The sequence below is a fragment of the Chlamydomonas reinhardtii genome, chromosome 14 (assembly GCF_000002595.2).
Source record: "Chlamydomonas reinhardtii strain CC-503 cw92 mt+ chromosome 14, whole genome shotgun sequence".
Classification (NCBI taxonomy): Eukaryota; Viridiplantae; Chlorophyta; class Chlorophyceae; order Chlamydomonadales; family Chlamydomonadaceae; genus Chlamydomonas; species Chlamydomonas reinhardtii.
This window is the reverse complement of record NC_057017.1, coordinates 3,430,630-3,450,767: the sequence shown is the minus strand read 5'-3', so window position 1 is coordinate 3,450,767 and position 20,138 is coordinate 3,430,630. Positions and strand designations below refer to the sequence as shown.

The 20,138-nt window shown below is 66.1% G+C and overlaps 2 protein-coding genes across 3 annotated transcripts in view; one reads left to right on the top strand and one right to left on the bottom strand.

Moving 5' to 3' along the window:
* Nucleotides 1-12,059, top strand: part of CHLRE_14g630750v5 (uncharacterized protein) — an 18,816-nt gene extending 6,757 nt beyond the window's left edge. Inside the window, exons 10-24 of the mRNA XM_043070383.1 lie at nt 240-541; nt 830-1,053; nt 1,336-1,516; nt 1,662-2,902; nt 3,248-3,850; nt 4,037-4,495; nt 4,679-4,944; nt 5,170-5,243; nt 5,493-5,789; nt 6,182-6,313; nt 7,025-8,235; nt 8,667-8,797; nt 9,081-9,153; nt 9,542-9,652; nt 9,856-12,059. Coding sequence (XP_042917056.1) covers nt 240-541; nt 830-1,053; nt 1,336-1,516; nt 1,662-2,902; nt 3,248-3,850; nt 4,037-4,495; nt 4,679-4,944; nt 5,170-5,243; nt 5,493-5,789; nt 6,182-6,313; nt 7,025-8,235; nt 8,667-8,797; nt 9,081-9,153; nt 9,542-9,652; nt 9,856-11,409 — 6,859 coding nt within the window. The 3' untranslated portion in view covers nt 11,410-12,059. The remainder of the gene's footprint in view (nt 1-239; nt 542-829; nt 1,054-1,335; nt 1,517-1,661; nt 2,903-3,247; nt 3,851-4,036; nt 4,496-4,678; nt 4,945-5,169; nt 5,244-5,492; nt 5,790-6,181; nt 6,314-7,024; nt 8,236-8,666; nt 8,798-9,080; nt 9,154-9,541; nt 9,653-9,855) is intronic.
* Nucleotides 12,060-12,091: 32 nt separating this feature from the next.
* On the bottom strand, nt 12,092-20,123 carry CHLRE_14g630700v5 (uncharacterized protein). 2 transcript variants are annotated; one of them, XM_043070382.1, is made up of 11 exons: nt 19,913-20,123; nt 19,460-19,773; nt 18,832-19,156; nt 18,124-18,487; nt 17,059-17,158; nt 16,747-16,857; nt 16,278-16,513; nt 15,033-16,011; nt 14,010-14,416; nt 13,165-13,572; nt 12,092-13,036 (listed from the first exon to the last, which is right to left on the bottom strand). In XM_043070382.1, the coding sequence occupies exons 1-9, from the start codon at nt 19,927-19,929 to the stop codon at nt 14,010-14,012; spliced, it is 2,853 nt and encodes a 950-aa protein (XP_042917055.1). In that variant the 5' UTR covers nt 19,930-20,123; the 3' UTR covers nt 12,092-13,036; nt 13,165-13,572. The 2 variants fall into 2 exon arrangements, with proteins under 2 accessions (XP_042917055.1, XP_042917054.1); XM_043070381.1 differs by having other exon boundaries at nt 12,592-14,416.
* Nucleotides 20,124-20,138: the final 15 nt, after the last annotated feature.

Here is a 20,138-nt window from a genome sequence, read left to right as displayed (position 1 = left end):
CCTCCCCCTTTTCCAACATCTCTGCAATCCCCCCCATACACACACACACACACACACACACACACACACACACACACACACACACACACACACACACGCACACACACACACACACACACACACGCACACACACACACACACACACACACACACACGCACACACATCCCACACACACTCACACACGCACACACACACACACACACACACACACGCACACACATCCCACACACACTCACAGGTCCGAGGCCGACCTGCGCTCCACACCCGACACCGCCACCACCACCACCACCTCCACCACCACCACCTCGCCTCCCCGCCTGGTTCTGGAGGACGTGACGCTGGTGCTCCCCAACGAGGCCGAGTGGCGCGCGCTGGCGGCGGCGATGCTGCTGGTGCACCAGCCCGACGCGCTGGGCGGGCGCCACCACCACCACCACCGCAGCAGCAGGCGGCTGCTTGCGGAGCTGGGGCAGGGGCAGGGGCAGGGGCAGGAGAGGCAGCTGCAGGGGCGGGGCAGCCGCAGGTCGCTGCTGCAGACAGGTGCGGCGTGTGATTGTGGCGGGTGTGTGCGCGGGTGTGTGGTGGTGCGGAACGGGCGCCGCAGCGAGCAGATTGGGCTGCGCACGGCGCATCGAGGATCCACCCATTGTTGGAATCGGGGGGTTCCTTGTCTAGGTCTAGGTCTAGGTCTAGGTCTAGGATGCATTGCCGCACACGGTTGCTTTACTTTTACACCCACATACACCGCGTTATGAGCACCGCTAGCACCTTGCCATGCACACCCACAGCCATTCCTACATGCCACCGCCCGTGCCCCACCACGCACAGGTACCTCGCCCAAGCCGCCCTCACCCGCGCCCCCGCCCTCCCCGCTCCTGGCGGCCGAGCCGCCGGCCGCGGCGGAGCAACCGCTGACGCCGCCGCCGCCGCCGTTGCCGCCGTCGCCGCCCGCGTCGCCGCCGCCGGCCCCGTCGCCTCCGCCACCGCCGCCGGCTCCGCCGCTGAACGTGGCGACTCTGAACGCCATGCTGGCCTTTGCAAACATGTCCACGGTGTGTGTGTTGTGTGTGCAAGTATGTGTGTGTTTGGGGGAAAGGCCAAACGTCCCTTTTGCGTATTGGCAGAAGAAAGGAAGCTCGCAGGTCCCCGTCCTGCACACCCTTCCCAACCGCAGCAACACATACAATAACATGCCTTAACGCATGCACACACACTCGTTTCCGCTTCGTTGATGAACACAATCCCGCTCGCCCCCTCTCTCCCGCCCCATGGCTACAACCCTTGAATGCAACCTCTCCCACACCCACCACCACCACCACCCAAAAAACACACAGCCCGGCGCCTACAACTACGCCGCCCGCACGCTCACGCTGGCGGCGGCTCGGCACTACGGCTGGTACGGCACCAACATCACCATCACATGCCGCCTGCCGCCCGACGCGCCCGCCGCCGCCGCCGCCTCGGTGGCGGCGCTGCCGTACGCGCCGCTGAGCCTGCCGTACCAGGAGCTGGCGGGTGGGTGGGTTGGGTGGTTAGTTGGGTAGTTGGGTGGGTGGATTGGGGTTCTCGGCGAGTGTGTGGGCGGGCTAAGTTGGATCCCTCCTAATTTGTCGCTCAAACCGCTAATGGCCGCCACACGACCACAACACCAACAACGCAGACATGGACGTGGACGTGGTCGTGGGATGGGGCGTTCCGCCGCCCCTGCCAGCCCCGCCGCCGCCCGCCGCGCCGCCCTCGCCGCCACGCCAGCCTAACTCAACCGCCCCGGGCGGCGGCGGCGCCGCCGCCTTCAGCCCGCCGCCCTCCACCCTATCCGAGTCGTCTGGCGGCGGCGCCGACGCCAGTGGCGGCGGCGGCGGCGGCAAGCGCGCCTGGGTGCTGCCGGTGGTGGCGACGGTGGTCACCTTTTTCGGCGTGCTGGCGATCGTGGCGGTTATAACCGCGGTACTGGTTGTACGAATGCGTAGAAAACGGAAGCAGGAGGAGGCGGAAGCGGAATCCAAGGAGGCAGCGGCGGCGGCCGCCGTCGTCGTCGCCGCCGCCGCCGCCGCCAACGGCGCAGACGGCGGCCGCCGCAAGCGCCGCAGCGATGGCGGCAGCCTGGCAGGCAACGGCTCAACGGCGGGCTCCAAAGCCGCATCGCGCCAGCCCTCCAAACGCACCCTCGACCTCGCCGCTGGCGGCGCCACCGGCGGTGCCGCCACGGCGGCGGCGGTGGTCGCGGGAGCGGGAGGGGAGGACTCCGCCGCAGGCCACTCTGCCCGCATCGCAATCGTGCTGGACACGGATCTGGATGCCGTTCCCGACGGCGCCGGCGACTCTTTCATCAGCCGAGCCGCCAACTCTTTCCGAGCCACGCGCGATTTGATCCTGGGCCGCGGCAGCGGCTGCAACAGCCGCCTGGGCTCGCCGCTGCCGCCAGGCAGCGGCGAAGCCACGCCGACGCGCGGCGGCGGCAAGCGCGCCAGCGGCGACGGCACGCCCGGCGGCGCCGGCGGCGGCGGCGGCACGGCGGCGTTGCTGGCGGCGCTGGCATCATCCACGCGCTTCGGCTCCGGCCGCCGCAGCCCGGCGTACCGTGGCTCCGCCAACGGCATGGTACCGGCCAGCGGCGGCGGCGGCGCCGCCGGCGGCGGCATCTCCGTCGCGGCGGCGGCGCCGGGGTCGCCGTTGACCGGCGCGCCGTCGCGCTTCGCCGCTGGGCCCACGTCGGGACGCATGCTTGCGAGCAGCAGTGGCGCCGTGGGGGCAGGCTCGGGAAAGATCAGCATCGACGGCTACGCCGCCGTCGCCGCCACCGTCGGCGGCGCCGCCGCCACCGCCGCCGGCGGCGCCAGCCGCAAGAGCCTGGCCGACACTGCGCTGCTTGGGGAGCCGTCGGCGGCGGCGGTTGCCAAGGTGCGGCAGGGCTGGCTACGGCCATCCGCGTCTTTTGATCTTCGGGTTGCAAAGGGACAGCGGGCACTATTGCGCCGGGTACCGTATTGCTTTTGTGTGTGAAACCGGCATCGTAGGACTTGCACGGACGCTGCAGCACTAAAACCGCGTCTGCCCCCTCTGCCTCTGCCCCTTCGCCGCTGCCTCTGCCCCCACTTCTTAAATAATCATGAATGTAACCCCCTCTGCCTCTGCCCCCTCGCCGCCGCCTCTGCCCCCACTTCTTAAACAATCATGAATGTAACCCCCTCTGCCTCTGCCACCCTCGCCCCCCCCTCCGCCCCCCTCTGCCCTCTGCCCCTGCAGGTGTACCGGGCCTACGTGGGCCAGGTGATTGTGAGGGCGCAGCAGCAGTCGCTGCGGGACAAGGCCAGCCGGGCGGCCGGCGCAAAGGACACCACCGCAAAGGAAGCGGACAACAACAACGAAAACAGCAAGAACGGCGACGCCGCAAAGGCGGAGGAGCGCAAGGCGCAGCCGCCGCCGCTCGAGACAGCCAGCTCCAAGGACAGCGCCGCCGCGGCGACGGCGCCGCCGGCGCCGTCGGCGCCGGTAGCAGTGTCTGTGGCGGCGGCGGCGGCGGCAGATGCCGCCGCCGGCACCTCTGGGGTCCTGTCGCAGGCGATGGCGACCGGCGCGAGCCTTCAATTTGACGGCCCCAACTCCGGGGCCTTCGCGACGGCGGGCCTTCGCGACGCCGCCGCCGCGGCGACGTCGGGCGCGGCGTCGCCGGCGGGCGCGCTGTCGCCGGCGCCGTCGGCAAAGGCGATGTCGACACTGCCGTCGACGTCAGCGCTGCTGGCGACGGCGTCGTCGGCGGGCGTGGCGGCGGCGGCGGCGGCGGCGGCGCGCTTCGCGACGGCGCCCCTGGGTGCCGAGGACGAGGCTGGCTTCCTGCGGGAGATGGATGTGAGTGCGAATGAGATACATACGTGTCTCGATACCACATCGTTACAATACGAAATGGAGTCAAACTCAGGCTGCGGCATTGCTGTCGGTTTGCTGTTGCTGTTGTTGCGGTTATCATTGTTGCGACGCTGAGACTGCTGCCTTTGTACCCGTCAAATTTACAACCATCTAAAAACATCCGCGCAGGCCTACCTGGACGGTTTCAGGTCCGCAGTCACTCGCACGCTGCCGCCACTCGGCGATCTGGGCGAGGACGAGGGCAGCGATGAAGACCAGGAGGATAAAGAAAAAGAAAAAGAAAAGGAGAAGGGCAAAAATACAAAGGACAAGGCTAAGAAGGACAAGAAGGCCGCGAAGGAGAAGGCCGACAAGGCTGATGGCAAGGCGGACAAGGACGGCAAGACCGGCAAGAGCAAATCATCCACGGACTCGGAGAATGATGACGCGGGTAACAATGATAATAATGATGAGAATGATGGTCTTGGCGCGCTGCGACCGGCCGCGGTGGCGTTTGTGCCTGCGGCTGTGTCGGCGTCTTCGCGCCGGCGGAGCGGAGCGGCGGCAGCCGCAGGAGGCGGCGGCGGCGGCGGCGGTCGGTCGGCGGCTGATAAGTGGGACCTGCCGCGATTGATGCGGTCCCTGCAGGTGGGTGGTGTGGAGTGCCTGCCGTGTGCTGCGCTGTGCCGAGTTGTGCCGTACCGTGAGCGCAGCCCAAAGTGCTGCAGTTGCTGCCTGACAATACGGTAACAGCGCAACTTGACCCAACCCACAACCAACGCAACCCACGCCACAACATACACACCTCACACACCTACATCACACACATAGGCCGAGCTGCGCTGCAGCGGCGTGCTGGCCTCGATCCAGATCCAAGACATCATCGATGTGGGTCGGCCCGGCCCCGCCTTTGGATCCGGATCCGGATCCGGCCTGGCGGCGGGCGGCAGCAGCAAGTCTCTGATGCTGCTGCCGGCCTCTCGCGGATCCAAATCCAAATCCAAATCCCGGGAGCCGGGCCGCGCGGTGTACCGCGGGCTGTGGCGCGGGCAGCAGGTGGCTGTCAAGACGCGGGTGGAGGCGTTGGCGGGAGGCAGGTGGGTTTCGTGCCAGGGCGTGTGCGTGTGGCGCGAAGACGTGGGGTACCGGATAATGGATGGGTGTATCGGTTCCGAGGACCGACAACGAAACTGCGCATGTAACTACCGGTAAGTACGTGTGCCTCTTTGGGGGAGGTGCAGTGTGGGGAGGTACAAGCGACGCCACGATCACCTCCTCACTCGCCCCTGCCTGCCTGCCTGCCTGCTGCTGCGCGCTCGCAGGGAGGCCCGCGCGCGGCTGCGTGCGGTGCTTGAGTCCGCGACGTCCACGGCGCTCTCGCACCCGCACATTGTCGGTGAGAGCCTGGGGGAGTGTGTGTGTGTGTGTAGAAATGCATGATGGCGTATGGGCGTGGGCGTGTGGACAGGCATGAGGGCTGGGCCGCTTGGTAGGGCGCGGCACACACATACACACACAGGCCCCTGCAAGCCGGGCCCTCCTGCCGCCCCCGGCATTCCTTCCCAACTCTTCCCTCCCATCCGCGCCTCCCCAACCTAACCAAACCTCAACTAACCTCCTCCTCCATCTCCCCACCCCACCCCAGCCACCTACCTGTACGACCTCCGTGTCCTGGGGCCCCTCGAGCTCCCCACCGGCGGCGGCGGCGGCGGCGGCGGCGGCGGCGGCTCCGCCTCCGCTGCCGCCAGCCGCCGCTCCCTGATGCACTCCGAGTCCGGCGCGTCGGCGTCAGCCGCCGCCGCCACCGCCGCCGTCAACGGCGGCGGCGCGCCGGGTGCGTCTGTGTCGGCGGCGGCGGCGGCGGCCGCGGCTGCGCGGGAGGTGTCCAAGCTGTATGTGGTTCAGGAGCTGTGCAGCGGCGGCTCGCTGCGGGCGGCGCTGCGTGAGTGAGGGGGCTGCGTGGATTGGTGGGGTGTGGGGTGGGGTGGGGTGTGGGGAGGGGTGTGGAGTGGAATGGATTATGGAGTGTTTGGGTGGTATGGGGTGAGGCGTTGGGACGGCTGGCATCTCACGAAGTGCACCACGCCACGCCACGCCGTACGGCAAAGCGCGCCACGCCGAGCAACGCCCCGCGCCGCCGAACATTTTCATGCCGTAATTATGGCTGTAACACCCCCACTCCCTGTTGCCTACTTTGCTACACTTCTCTGTACCAATCTTTGCAACCCCCCTACCACCACCACCCCTGACCGCCACCCGCACACACACAGAGGAGCTCTGCATCGCATACACTGTCCTACGCGTAATGGTTTCCTTGTGCTCTTGAACTCGCAGAGGAGGGCGTGGCGGGCTGTGTGCTGGCGGGCGGGCTGTTCCGACTGTTGGCGCTGCGGCTGGCGCTGGACGCGGCGCTGGGCATGAGGCAGCTGCACGCCTGCAGGCTGGTGCACGGAGACCTGAGGCCGGGTGCGTGGGGGAGTGGGGGGGATGGGTGGGCTACCAGTTCCTTAGCTAACGATGAATGTAACCCGGCAGGGATCACTCCACACACGGCAACAATACCCAACTTCTCATGCTGGTGTTAGTGCCCCCCTACCGTCTACCATTGTCTTAGCTAATCATGAGTGTAGTCCCCCATCATACACACACACACACACACACACACACACACACACACACACACACACACACACACACACACACACACACACACACACACACACACACACACACACACACACACACACACACACACACACACACACACACACCACTGTGCCACTGTGGTCGTGCTTTCGCGTGCTGTCACGTGCTGCGTGTTTTGTTATGTTTGCTGTTTTTTTGTCTGCCCGCCTGGTTTTTTAAGAGGTAGCTCGCCCGCTGGGTCTGAGGTTGTTACACCGGTAGTAATTCCGCAAGGATTACTGGCGCGGTGAAGGGTCGGAGTGCGTTGCCCTGTGGACTCCAGAGCTGTTTTGCGCTCTGCCGGGGAAACGCCAGGTCACGGCAGCCCTCGATTGAGAGCCCTGTCGTTGGTTATACCAGATACACGATTCACGTGATCTGGCAGAATAACCGTGGAAACCGTAGTCACACACACACACACACACACACACACACACACACACACACACACACACACACACACACACACACACACACACACACACACCACAGAGAACGTCCTGCTGGTAGCGGGGCCGCGTGCCGGTACGCCCGGCGGCCCAAGCGCCGTCGGGCCGCACGGCCACCACACGCCGGCGCCGCTGCTGCTGCCCACGCCCGCCATGCAGCGCCCGTCCCACTTCCTAGAGTCGCCGCTCACAGCCACAGCCTCTGGCGGCGGCGGCGGCGGCGGCGGCGGCGGCGGCGGCGGCGGCGGCGGCGACGGCGGCGATTCCAACATGGGCTCGCCGCTCATGCACGCCGCGTCGGCGCGCAACTTCGGTGGCGATCGCCCGTCGCCGTTCGGGCTGAGGCAGATGAATTCGCCGGTCGCGGGCGCGCCCAGGAACCTGGATTCGCCGGGGCAGCTCGCGATCCGGAACCTGGATTCGCCGGGGCTGCCGGGATCCGGCGCGGCGTCGCCCGCGCCCGAGCGGGCGTCGCTGCAACGCGGTGGGGAGCAGGCCGATGGTCCGGCGGCGGCGGCGGCGGCGGCGGTGGCTGCGACGGCGGCGGCGACGGTCAGGGCGGCGGCGGCGCGGGCAGTGGCGGCGCGCGCGGCGGCGGAGCACGAGGACCCTGTGCCCGGCGGGCCGCCGCCGCCGCCGCCGCCGGGTGCGGGCTTGGCGGAGGTGGTTGCAAAGGCCGTCATCCCGGGTAGGCGGAACCCGGACTCCCCTACGCTAGGCCTGCCGCCCGCTGCAGGCCTGACGGGCGGCCTGGCAACACCGTTGCGGTCTCCTCCGGCCGCCATTCCCGCGGCCCAACTGGACGGGAGCGATGGGATCGCCACCCCAGACGCCGCCGCCGCCGCCGCCGCCGCCGCTGCCGCCGCGCTGGGCTCGCCGGGCGGCCGCGGTGGCGGCGGCGGCGGCGGTGCCGCCGCCACGACCGGCGGCGGCGCCGATGGTGTCGGCGGCGGCGGCGGCGGCGGCGGCGCGGCCCGGCTTGGCGGCGGCCCCAGCTTCCGCGCCTCCGCCAACGGCCGCCTGAACTCTTCAGTGCTTGGCTCGGCCTTTGGCGGCGGCGGCGCCGCCGCCGCCGCCGCCAAAACGATGGCGTCGCCGTCGCCACTGGGTGACCCGAGCGCGCAGCTTCACGTGACAGCCAAGATCGCCGACTTTGGTCTGGCGGCGCCGCCGGTGCCGGCGGCGGCGGCGGCGATGTCGGAGGCGGCGAAGCGGGCGGCGGCGGCGGCTATCACCAGCTACACCGCTCCCGAGGTGCGGCTCAGAGCACTCGTGTCGTATTGTTGCTGCCGTACCGCATGCTTTGGCCAACGTAGCTCGCCAGCAACCAGAGGTGTTTGTAGCGCGCACATAGCGCACGCAGCCCGGCATATGGTCACATGTAGTGGGTACGGTTCTTTGGCCTATGCTTTGATAGCGGAGTTGTTACTGTGGTCGCCGCCCTGTGCCGTGGCGGTGGCTCCATCTCATCCCCTCTGTCCCCCACCCTGTTGCTTGTCGCCGGCGCCGCTCGCCCTGCTGCTTCACGACGCCTCGGCCCCGTCCCATACCTTATACCGCTTGCAACTCATGCCTCTGCCTGTACTTCGATCATTTTAGGTTGGGTTTGGTTTAGTTTTGGCTGGTATTTACAACCCCCGTTCTCGCGCCCCGTGCCCGGAATCCCCCGGGACCCGCATGCACAGGTGGCGGCGGCTGCCTCTTCGTCTTCCTCGCACTCCGCCGCCTCGCCGGCGCTGACGCAGCGCGGCGACGTGTGGTCGTTTGGCATTCTGCTGCTGGAGCTGTACTACGGAGTGGGGTTGGACGACTGCAGGTACGTACGGCAGTACGACAGTACGACAGTACGACGCCGGGTTCTTGCTCGGGACTCCGGGTTTGCTGTGGAGGTGTGGCGGATTATTGCTATGCTCCGTTGCCCTCCATTGCATTCCACTGCAACTCCATTGCCCCGTGCACTCTATCAAACATATAGTATGTTAGCTTGCATTCACGGTCTTGTTGGGGCCCTGTTTTCCCGAATGCAACTGCTGAGGTTTTGTCGTGGACGATTGCGCCACCAAAACGCCGTACACCAAACTGCCGCACACCAACCGCAGGCGGCTGTACAACAGCCTGCAGCTGGAGGCGGGCGCGCGCACGGGCAAGCCGCTGGAGGCACTGCTGATCGAGGTGCGTACGCGTGGGGTGCCGCTGGTTGGATGCCGGTACCTCACGACCAACCCACTACGCATATATACACACACACACACACACACACACACACACACACACACACACACACACACACACACACACACACACACACACACACACACACACACACACACACACACACACACACACACACACACACACACACACACAAACACACACACACACACACACACACACTCTACTTCATCGTACGATACCTGGTGATGAGGATCCGCACCTGTTGCGTGGCGCGGACACACACACACACGCAAACACACACACATACACACACACACACACACACGTGCACACACACACACACACTTGCACACACACACACACACATTCACACTCACACTCACAGGACATGCTGTCGCGCTCCGAGACGCGGCCCTACGCTCAGCTGGCCGCCGAGTGCCTCAGCCGCGACCCGCGCCGCCGGCCCGACTTTGTGCAGGTCGTGGCGCGGCTGCAGGTGCGCGTGCGGTGTGGGCGTCAGTGTCACGGGCGTGGGCGCCCAGGTGTCTGTCAGTGTCGCAATGTGTTTGTCCGTGTGAAGTTGTGCAGCGGTAAGCAAGCAGGTCGCATGTCACGTGTGTGTACAGTCTGTCTACTACACCCGAACCTTGCCGTGTGGCCATCCGGCCATCACCCAAACAAACACACACACAAACACAGGCCATCTACGCCACCGCCTCGGTCCTGGCCCTCGCCAAGGCCACTCGCCAATCCAGTGCGATGAGTGCGGCGCCCGGAGGGGCAGGTGGAGCCGGCGGCGGCGACGGCCGCTCCAGCAGCAATGGCACGATGCGTGCCCCCAACAACGCAGACGCTGCGCCGTTTGCCAGCCGAGCTGGCGGCGCGGCTGCAGCAGCCGCGTCTCTGAATGTGCGAACAAGCAGCGTCAAGCAGATCTCTATGTCTGGTATGGCAGGTGGCGGCGGCGGCGGCGGCGGCGCATCGCCGGGGCTGGCGAACGGCAGCCCCGGAGTCAGCCGCGCCAGCAGCAGCTTCCGCATACGGCCGGTGCCCATGCCCGCCGCCGCCGCCACCGGGCCCGCGGCGGCGGCCGCCGGCCTGCCGGCTCCCAGCCGCCTCAGCGGTGCTGGCGTGTCGCTCGAGACCCGCACCAGCATCGGCGGCGCCCCGCCCGACGGCGGTGGCGGCGGCGGCCGCCGCCGCACCAGCCTCGGCGGCCTGATGGGCGGTGACGGCGCCGATGACGCCGGCGGCCCGCCGTACAGGGGCGCCGTTGCGGCGGCGGGCTTTGACGTCGCCGAGGAGGAGCGCGGCGTCGCCAGTGACGGTGACGCCGGCGGCTGGGGCCGCCACCACAGCCACGCCGCCGCCGCCAGCGGCGCGCTGGGCGGCCTCGCCGGCGGCAGGAGCCGCCACCGCCTCAGCACGCTGGGTGACCTTGGTACTTTGGAGGAGCAGCGCAGCAGTGCCGGCAGCGCCGCCGGCGGCGGCCAGGAACCGCCCCTGGGCAGCAGCAACGGTGGTGGCGGTGGCATTGGCCGTCACGGCCGGCCGGTGACGTCGGGTGGCGCCGCCGCCGCCGCCGCCGAGCTGCTGCTTCCGCCGGAGCGCGCCTCGTGGGGCGGCGGCCGGAGCAATGCAGCCGCCCTGGCAGCAACCCTGGTCAGCGGCGGCGGCGGCAGCGGCGGCGGCGGCGGCCGCAGCCAGAGCGGCGGCGGCATGCTGCAGCGGGCCGACAGCAACGGCGGCATCGGCCGCTTCAAGCTCAGCCTCAGCGGCCAGGCCTCGCCGTCGGCGGCGGCGGTGGCGCCGCTGCCGTTCGCAGGCGGCGGGGGCGATGGCAGCGGCGGCGGCGGCAGCCGCCGCAGCATCGCTATCTCCAATGGCGGCGCCGCAGCCGCCACCGATGGCCACACCGCCAGCACCTCACGCCTCAGCATCGGCAGCGCCGCCGCCGCCGTCACCCTAACTGCTGGCGGCGAGGAGGATGCACGCGACAGCCAGGGCGGCCGCGCAGGGCCGCCTCCGCCACCGCCGCCGTCCGCGCACGCGCTGGGCTCGACGGGCTCGGGCTCGGCGCACAACCTGCCGGCCGCCGCCGCGCTGGCGGCTGGCGACCGCCGGCGTGTGAGCGGCGGCGGCGGTGGTCTGGTGAGTCGGCGCTCCAGCGGTTCCAACCTGGCGGTAGTGGGCTACGCCGACGGCAGCGTGCAGGTGGCGCCGGGCTCGGCGTTCTCGCGGGCCCAGATCTAGATCCGGAGGATCCAGGCTCGGATCCGGATCCGGATCCAGGAGCTAGGCGGTGTGGGGGACATGTGCTTGCTGCCTCGTCGGGCGGTCGGACGTGTGTATGTGGCTGATCGGTGTGGCTGTGGGTGGGTGCTTCCGCGGCGGCCCTCTGGGCGGGGTGGATTACAATGACAGGAGTGCGTTGGAAGCTCTGAGAGAGTGAAAGGGACCAGGGCAGGGAGCGAGGGGTCGGCTGCGCAGGGCCTGTATGCAGATGCACTGCGCGGCCCTGGGGGCAGCACCTTGGGCGCGTGTGTGTTATGCGTGTGTGACGCTTCTGTGATGCGTGTGTTATGCGTGTGTTACGCTTCTGTGATGCGTGTGTGACGCGTGTGTGATGCGTGTGTGACTCACTGTCAGTGTAGAAGGACTGAGGGCGTACGGCATGGAGATTAGTCGATTACGTTTCGGGCTTCTAATGCCGCCGCCGTTCGTAGGCGCCCTGCCGCGAAGGCAGAGAGTGGCCCTGATTCGGGGCACGCCGCTAGCGGGCGGCTGTGTCAATGCGAGGGGTTGAGGGGCGTGGATAGATGTGTGGCTCGGCTGTGTAACGGCAGGTGATGGTGTGCAACAGCTGCAGACGTACATCGGTAGGTGCCCGATCCGCACGGCACACCCAACGTTGGGGCGGCTCAGGGCGGCTTCATAAACGGATAGGACCCGCATCCCATTCCGTCTCACTACAAGGCTTCTGCCTTCTGGGCACGAGCTTCAGCGCTGTAGGACCCGCCATCAGAGGCCAAATAATCAGAGGCCGCGCCGCCTCCCGCTTCTCCCCACGTCAACGCATTCCTTCACGCTAATTGCTGATACGGTATCAATAGCATCCCGCCGGATGGCACGTCGCTGGATTCCGCACGCACATTGGGCACACCTTGCCCACCGGCCTCCAAAGGTGGCGGCGGCGGGCCCTCCGGTACAGTCATCCCGGTACGACGCATTTTATCTCGGCTTCTGCAGTGGACAGAGCCAGGGTATCGGCAGTGGGTCACCTAGCGACTACAATCTTGATCGGGGAGAGTTGGACCTGGCCAACTGTCGTGTCACTCTGCCGGCTTTGCACGGCGCCGCCACCGGTCACACCACTTACTTGGTGGCTGCAGGATAAGGCCAACCGGCGCCTCCGCAGGCTGCCCGTGTAGCGCGCTCGAGAACCGGTATCCGAGACTTGTGGAGCCGGCGGCTGTCTCCTCGCCTAACTAGTCCGTTTGGCAGCTCAGCTGACGGTGATACGTGGTTGCTAGGCTAGAGTGACGTTGCTATGCGCCTGCGCGCCTAGACTTGGCTGCAACCCGAAGACGCCCCAACAGATGACTTCCGGAACCCAGCCAGTGCGCTGTCCACCAGAGTTCGTTACAGACGTCGATCCGTTGTTGGTGCACACAAGAGTAAACATTGCACATGCACATTGGGAGTAACGAGGCAGCAACGCCGGTACAGGCCGGCCGGCGCTGCGCCCTTATTTTAGCCGGGCGATAGCCTCATCCCGCTGCATGGCACGAACTTATTACCCCCACAACCATGGCACGGTGAGCCCCTGCTGCCGGCGAAATGCCATGCCGGCATAATGGCGCGACACAACCAGGGACTCCTGTCTATTGTCGTACTCTTAATGACGAGTTTTGCGGAACTAATGCGTACGCAGACCAGAGCGGAGGGCGGAGTGGGCTTGCAGGCGGCACGAGAGTAGGCAGTCAGTAGCGCAAGTTGCGAACTCACATGTTACCTCGTAATCGACGGTAAACGCTGTGGACTCTTACAAGAATGTCCCAATTTGAGGGCATCGTGACTACTCGGATACGGTACACACGAAATCCAGGCCTTGCTCCAAGCCAAGCAGACCCAGGCCATTTCCAATCCGCCCCGCATCCTGTCTCTCCCCCGTGCAGTGTCTCCCTGAACCGTACAAGCTGCCCAACCTCCCAGCGAACGTCCCCCGGCTCTTCCGTTCGGACTCCTCATGGATAATGCTAACAGCTCCACAACGCTGGCGCTCTGTACTCCATGGCATTCCCACTTTCAAAACTTGCTACACTCATTCCTGCGCGCTGTGCCTTCATGCAAACCGCCGTGCAGTCCGTACTTATTGTAACCTCTGTACACACACCTCATGTCGAGCCACCTTCCCTGTATTTGAGGGGCATCGTGAAAGGTTTAGACAAATGCAGTTGGCGGCTTTTCGAGCCAAATGTTGTTGTCCGAAAAAAGGAATACGAGCGCTGCGGCACTGCCGCGTTGTTGCGGGGACACGCTGACCAAAGAAGGCGCACTACAGACTACACACCGTACAGCAGCCATTCGGTAGTCCTTATGGACTACGTATGACCTTCTAGGATGTCCACCCACACGCAAAGGGAACCCGTACCCTAAACGCCACCCTGAGACGCGCATTGACTGACCGGTTAAAAATGCGGAATAATGAAGGCCGGCGAGAATGCGGAATCAAGGCTGCCATAGTACCCTGGTACGTACCCAGCACGTACCGCCTGCCGCCTAACCGTCAGCCGCTGAAACGCCACACTAACTGAATGTAACTGACAGCCCAACCGTACCTAACCGCCTACCTAACCGACAACAGCCGTGAGCCGAAGCGTCTCCACTACGTTTGTGGAGGTAGCGCTGCCATCCAGCCCGCCGCTCGAGCTAGACTCCCAGGTCCGCGTACATTCCAGCTGCAAGCCCCACTCCAGCGCCGCCCCCGCCTCCCCATCACCGCCGCCACCGCCACTGCCGCCGCCGCCGCTGCCGCTGCTCCCAGCACCGGCGGCCTCAAAAGGCGGCGGCGGCGGGCCCGCTGCCCTGCAAGTCACGAAGGCGCCGTCCCGGTATGACACAGACAGCACGTACGTCGCCACCCCCGTTTGTGTTTGCTGCTGGGTGGAGCTATTGGTGTTGGTGATGTTGCTGTTGGTGGTGTTGGTGGTGTTGGTGGTGTTGGTGGTGATGACGATGGGACCGGCGGCCCCAGCGCCTGCAAGCAGTGAGCGTGTGAGTGAGCGATGTGTGTTACAGCAAGCAGGTGCTGCGTCAATCATCATGCGCGGAATGGGTACCGTATATGTGAGGGGGGTTGCTTGGGAACTGGGAAACACACCCGTACATGCCGCGGGGCGCCCGGACTGATGACGGACGGGAGAAAACAACTCGGGACCGAGGGCCCAGATCGAGCCGGTCCCACCATACATCCGCACATGCAATTACTGGTACACACCGCAGCAGCCCCAACAGGGGTCCCCGTGCTGGCCCTTCTGCTACAGACTAGACCCCAGCAGGCCTCGCACCCCACTACTACTAGCTAGAGCCCTACAGTACCTACCCCATGTGGCTGGCCCGATCCCACGTGGACACACACACACACACACACACACACACACACACACACACACACACACACACACACACACACACACACACACACACACACACACACACACACACACACACACACACACACACGTCGCTTTGCTGCATCGCATACACTGTCGTTGCGCAACGTTTTCCTCTTTCTCATTAACACACCCACCCACACACACACACACACACACACACACACACACACACACACACACACACACGCGTGGCCCTACCCGCAGCCAGCCGGAACAGGCGGTAGCCGGTGACGCCGACGGGCACCTGCGGGCTCAGCGGCCGCACCGTCACGGTGCCGCCGGGGTTGCCGGGCACCGTGCGGAACGTCTCCGTGTCTGAGTCATACCCCAGGCCGCTGGCGTCCACCCCCGAGCCGTTCAGCTCCACCACCACCTCGCGATCCGTCGTGGCGCGCTCGTTGTGCCCGCTCATCACACTGCCGCCGGTCACCGACGTCACGTCTGACACCCAGGTCACAGACTCCCGCATGCGGACGCGGCGGGTGGCGGCGGCGGCGCCGCCTGCACCGCCGCCCCCGCCGCCTCCGCTGCCGCCCTCGCCGCCAGCAGCCGCCTCCACAAACAGTGGCACCGCACAGGCGGAAGCGTTGGTGCGGCCCTGAAGAAAATGGGTGCGGCCGGGCGGGCAGGCCACGCATGCCACCGCCACGCCCGCCACACCCTCTCCCCCACCAAACGTCCCGGGCGGGCACGGCACGCACGTGGCCCCAACCGCCGCGCCGCCGCCGCCACCGCCGCCCGCCACTGCGCCGCCTGCTGTAACCGGCACGCCGTACGTACCCGCGGGGCACGGCACGCACGCTGTGGCCCCCGCGCTGGCCGTGGTGGTCCCGGGCTCGCACGCAACGCATGAGGTCGCGGCGCTGGAGTTCCCGAAGCTTCCGGCGGGGCACGACCGACACACGTCCCACAGCAGGTCAGCAGTTGTGGCGCCGTAGGCGCCGGCGGGGCAGGGCTCGCAGGGCTGCCACGGCTCGCAGCCGCCCAGACGTCCGTGGCCGGGCGGGCAGGTGAAGGCGCCGGCGGCCAAGAGTGGGCCGGCGGCGCAGGGCGCGCAGGCGGGGGGCCTGGCGGCGGCGCCTGCGGGCGACAGCTGCAGCACGCCACCCTCCAGGTCGGCGCAGGGGGTGCAAGACGTGGAGCCGGCGACCTTGGTGGTGCTGCCCAGGGGGCAGTCCTGGAGCGGGTGGGAGGTGCAGGTGGGGGGGGGCAGGGGTTAGGGGCGGGTGGGAAGAGCAGGTGGGAGGGGCAGGTGGGAGGGGCAGGGGTTAGGGGCGGGTAGGCAGGGCGGGTAGGCAGAGCGGGTGGGAGGGGTCAAGTAGGCGGGGCGGGTGGGAGGGGTCATAGCAGGGCCGGCGCCCATGCCTTGATTGCAGGTGAGTGTGTGCGGATGAGATGCACCCTCTCTTGCTGCCGACACGCATCACGCACACACGCACCCACCTGACACGCCGTGGCCTGGGGCGCGGCGCCAAACGTGCCCGCGGGACAGTCGGTGCAGCGACCCGACGCCGTATCCACGAAACGCCCGGCGGGGCAGGCCACACACGCAGCTGGCGAGGTGGAGCCCGCCGGGGCCGTGTGCCCGGGCGGGCAGGCAGTGCAGGAAGCCACGCCCGCCACCCCCGTCGTGTTGGAGTAGGTGTTGGCGGGACAGGGCTGGCACCGGCCTAGCGTGTCTGCAGCGTGTATGCGAGCGTGCGTGCGTGCGTGCGTGGAAGGAAGGAATTGTGAGAGAGGGAGATGCACTGGGTGGAGGGGGGGCGTGAGGGCTACTTGCAGGAGTGCAGCAATAATGGCAACATGCGCAGCCGATCGACCTTGAACAAGCGTACACGCTCTCAGCTAGCGGCACTCGTACATACACCCACGTACGACGTACGATTGCGCACGAGTGGGAACGTGCACACACCTCGGGAGCTGCTGCTGCTGCCCGGCGGGGTGACTACTGACGCGTTGGCCGGGTAGGGCACGTGGTACGTGCCACGTGGGCACGGCACGCAGTCCTCAGCCGAGGTCGCGCCTGAAAGCAGAAGCAGTCCAAGCAACAGCAGTGTAGCACACACACCTACGCACAAACACGTTGTTGGAGGCTGCCGAAGCGTTTCAGTCCTTTCAGCACCCCCGAAACGGTCAGCACAGCTGGACAGCATGCGTATGTACGCACGCAAATGCACGCAAACGCACGCAATCAGCGCACAACGCAATCAGCGAGCACACACACCTTCTCGGGACGTGAGGCCGTCGGGGCAGGCCGTGCACCCGCCCACAGTGCCGGGCGCGTAGGCAAAGCTGCCAACGGGGCAGCTCACACACGTGGCGCCCTGGTGGGTGTGGGTGTGGGTGTGGGGGTATTATGTGCCCGAGCCCAACGAAACCGGTTTCAATACGTAAGGAATCGGCGGGGGAGCATGGGTGCGTGGGAGCGAGTTTGGGGCGGGCCGGGCGGGATCAAGTGAGCATTATTCGCAGCTGCTTTACTTCTGGATTCGGATTCGGACAGAGGGTCCGCAAGCACGTACGTAGGCACGCGGGCACGTACATAAGCATGCATCATATCTATCAGTACAGGCATGCAGCTTGATGCGGGTGTCCTAGTCATCCACGCTTTTTTGGGCTGAGCCCCCCCAGCGCAGCGTTTCAGGGGGGGGGCGAAGCCCCCCAGGAACACCCCGGTCCGTGCGTGCGTGGTGCGTGCGTGGTGCGTGCGTCGACATAGCATACTGGCACAAACCGCGACTGCTACGTATTAGTATTTGTTAATGCCTATTGCATGTAAATAGGTGGCAGGGAAAATTCGGGCGGAGCGAGAAGTGCCTTCGCGCGTCCATGGACATTTGACTTTCGCGAGGTCGCGAGGAAAGCATCCGGTGCCCGCTGATATGCAGTCTCTAAGGCAAACTATGTTGGTGGCAAGCAAAGCGGGGAAGTATATCGAAAGTTTTGAGCAACTTGCCGAGCCATGCCTGCCGACGCGCCAGAATGCCGAGAAGCCCCGAGGTCGCCCCCGCTCCGCGCCTAGCCCTTTGAGCGTGGGGCGCCGGGGAGGTGTTGAGTATGGCAGGAGGCTAGAGAAAGGCTTGGGGTGTTTGGGAATGTGACAAGGCACGCATGCGCGGCGCGGGAAATCCCGCACGACCCCAACCCGAGTGTCCCTAGCCGATGCGCCTGCGCGTCGTAGCGGCATGGAGGCTGTGACGGGGCGTTACACGCCTATTATCTCCCAAGCGTACGGGGGCTCAGCCCATTTTCCAGCTGTACAAAGCTGACACCCCTTGTCATCACTCACGGTGGCGCTGGTGGCGGTGGAGTTGTCGAAGAAGGACCCGGGCGCGCACGGCGAGCAGGCCGTGGCGTTCGACGAGCCCGGCGGCGCCACTGTGCCGGCAGGGCACTGCGCGCAACCCGATGCCTGCAGCCCCGGCTGCGGGTTGTAGGTGTTGGCGGGGCAGGCGATGCAGGTCATGTAGATAGAGCGGACGCTGTAGGCAGGGTCGTCGGAAACGAAGCGACCGGCGGCGCACACGGTGCAGTTTGGCGAGCCGGGGGTCGACGTGGAGCCGCGGGGGCAGGCGGGGCAGCCGGGGCCGCTCAGGCCTCCGTTGGGGTTGTAGGTGTTGGCTGGGCAGGCGGTGCATTGGAGGTACTCGGGCCTGTGTGTGTGTGGGGGGAGACACACACACGTACACACACACACACACACACACACACACACACACACACACACACATGGGCAAGAGGGCGAGTAGGCGAGTGGGCAAGAGGGCAGCGCAGCGCAGTTGAGGCGGCGGCGGAGGGTGTATGGGCGCTGTTGTTAGTTGGGCGGCGGGGTCAAGCAAGGCGATGGTGGGGCTTGGCGAGACACGATAGCGAGGGGTTGGTTTATAAGAGAGCCAGGGGATGCGCAGGGGCAAGGGCGGTGGTCGCTGCTGGCATGAGCCGCATGCACGTCGTCGCAGCATGCATGCGTATGCATGCATGCGCTTATAGCGCTTACTTGTACCGCGATTCGTAGTCATCGAGGATGAAGCGGCCCGGGACGCACACCGTGCAGTTGGCGACGCTGGTGGACCGGGCCGGCGAGACGTAGCCCAGCGGGCAGGCCTTGCAGGCAGTGCCCGAATACCCGGGCTCGTCGTTGTAGGTGTTGGGAGCGCAGGCGAAGCATTTGCCGTAGTCGCGGGGGCTGGCGGCCGCGCTGCTGTAGGTGTAGCTGCCGGCGGGACAGCGGATGCAAGCCGCCGCGCCGCCCTCGGGGGCGGTGGTGTAGGTGAAGGGGCAGCGCGTGCAGGCGGTCTGTCCCGGCAAGGGGTTGTACGTCTCTGCGCGCGTTTGATTGTGTGTGTGTGTGTGTGTGTGTGTGTGTGTGTGTGTGTGTGTGTGTGTGTGTGTGTGTGTGTGTGTGTGTGTGTGTGTGTGTGTGTGTGTGTGTGTGTGTGTGTGTGTGTGTGTGTGTGTGTGTGTGTGAAATACCGCTGGATGAGGAAAGCGTAGACAGGTAAGGAAGGATGCATGCAGGCCGGCACGGTATGCGTTTGTGTGGTTGTCCGGAACCCGCTAAACCCATGAGTTATGACGCAACCCCGGCAACTGCCGCATGTGACACTTCGTTGACACGCACGTACCCGGGGGGCAGGGCAGGCACCGGTTGTCCCCCGGCGGCACGTAGCGCCCCGCCGGGCACAGCTGGCAGCTCGTGGAGCGGGGCTGGGCGGTGTAGTAGCCGAGGGGGCAGGGGGTGCAGGCGGTGGATCCAGAGCTGTTGGAGAAGGTGCCGAGCGGGCAGTCGTAGCAATCGATCGGCGACTGCTGCCAGCCATAGTAGCTCCAGTCAAAGGAGGAGAGCCCCACCGCGCCGGGGGCGTTCGTGAGAACGCGGCCGGGATCACACACCGAGCAGGTAGTGGCTCCGAGGTAGGCGATGGTGCCGTTGGGGCACCTGCGGCGCCGGGTGCAGGAGGCCGATGTCGGAGTGCGGATGGTGGGTGTGGGCGAGCGCGATAGTGGCGAACTCGAAGATCTTTTCCAAATGCAAGTCACTAATTGCATTCCGTTTTACCTAGCAAGCCGCGACGCACCTTGCGCAGGAGGGCATGCTTGAGTTGCGAAAGGTATTGCGCAGGCATGGTATGCACGTATTCGCTATGTTCTGTAGCTGCTTTGGAGAGTCAGCGCTGCTGGTTATCGCTTGCTCCAGGCGCTGCTGGCCAGCCCCGCACGCTGAGTCCAGCTGAGAATTTGCCACGATTGCGAATAGAGTCACCGCGATAAGTAACACGATCTGCATCGAACGATTACTGTCGA

Excerpts from the sequence above, each read along its gene's own strand:
- CHLRE_14g630700v5 (XM_043070382.1), bottom strand. Across the intron at positions 16,858-17,058 it reads CGGCCTCACGTCCCGAGAAG|GCGCGACCTCGGCTGAGGAC; the intron begins GTGTGTGTGCTC and ends TTCTGCTTTCAG. Across the intron at positions 16,514-16,746 it reads CAGCAGCAGCAGCTCCCGAG|ACACGCTAGGCCGGTGCCAG; the intron begins GTGTGTGCACGT and ends TACACGCTGCAG.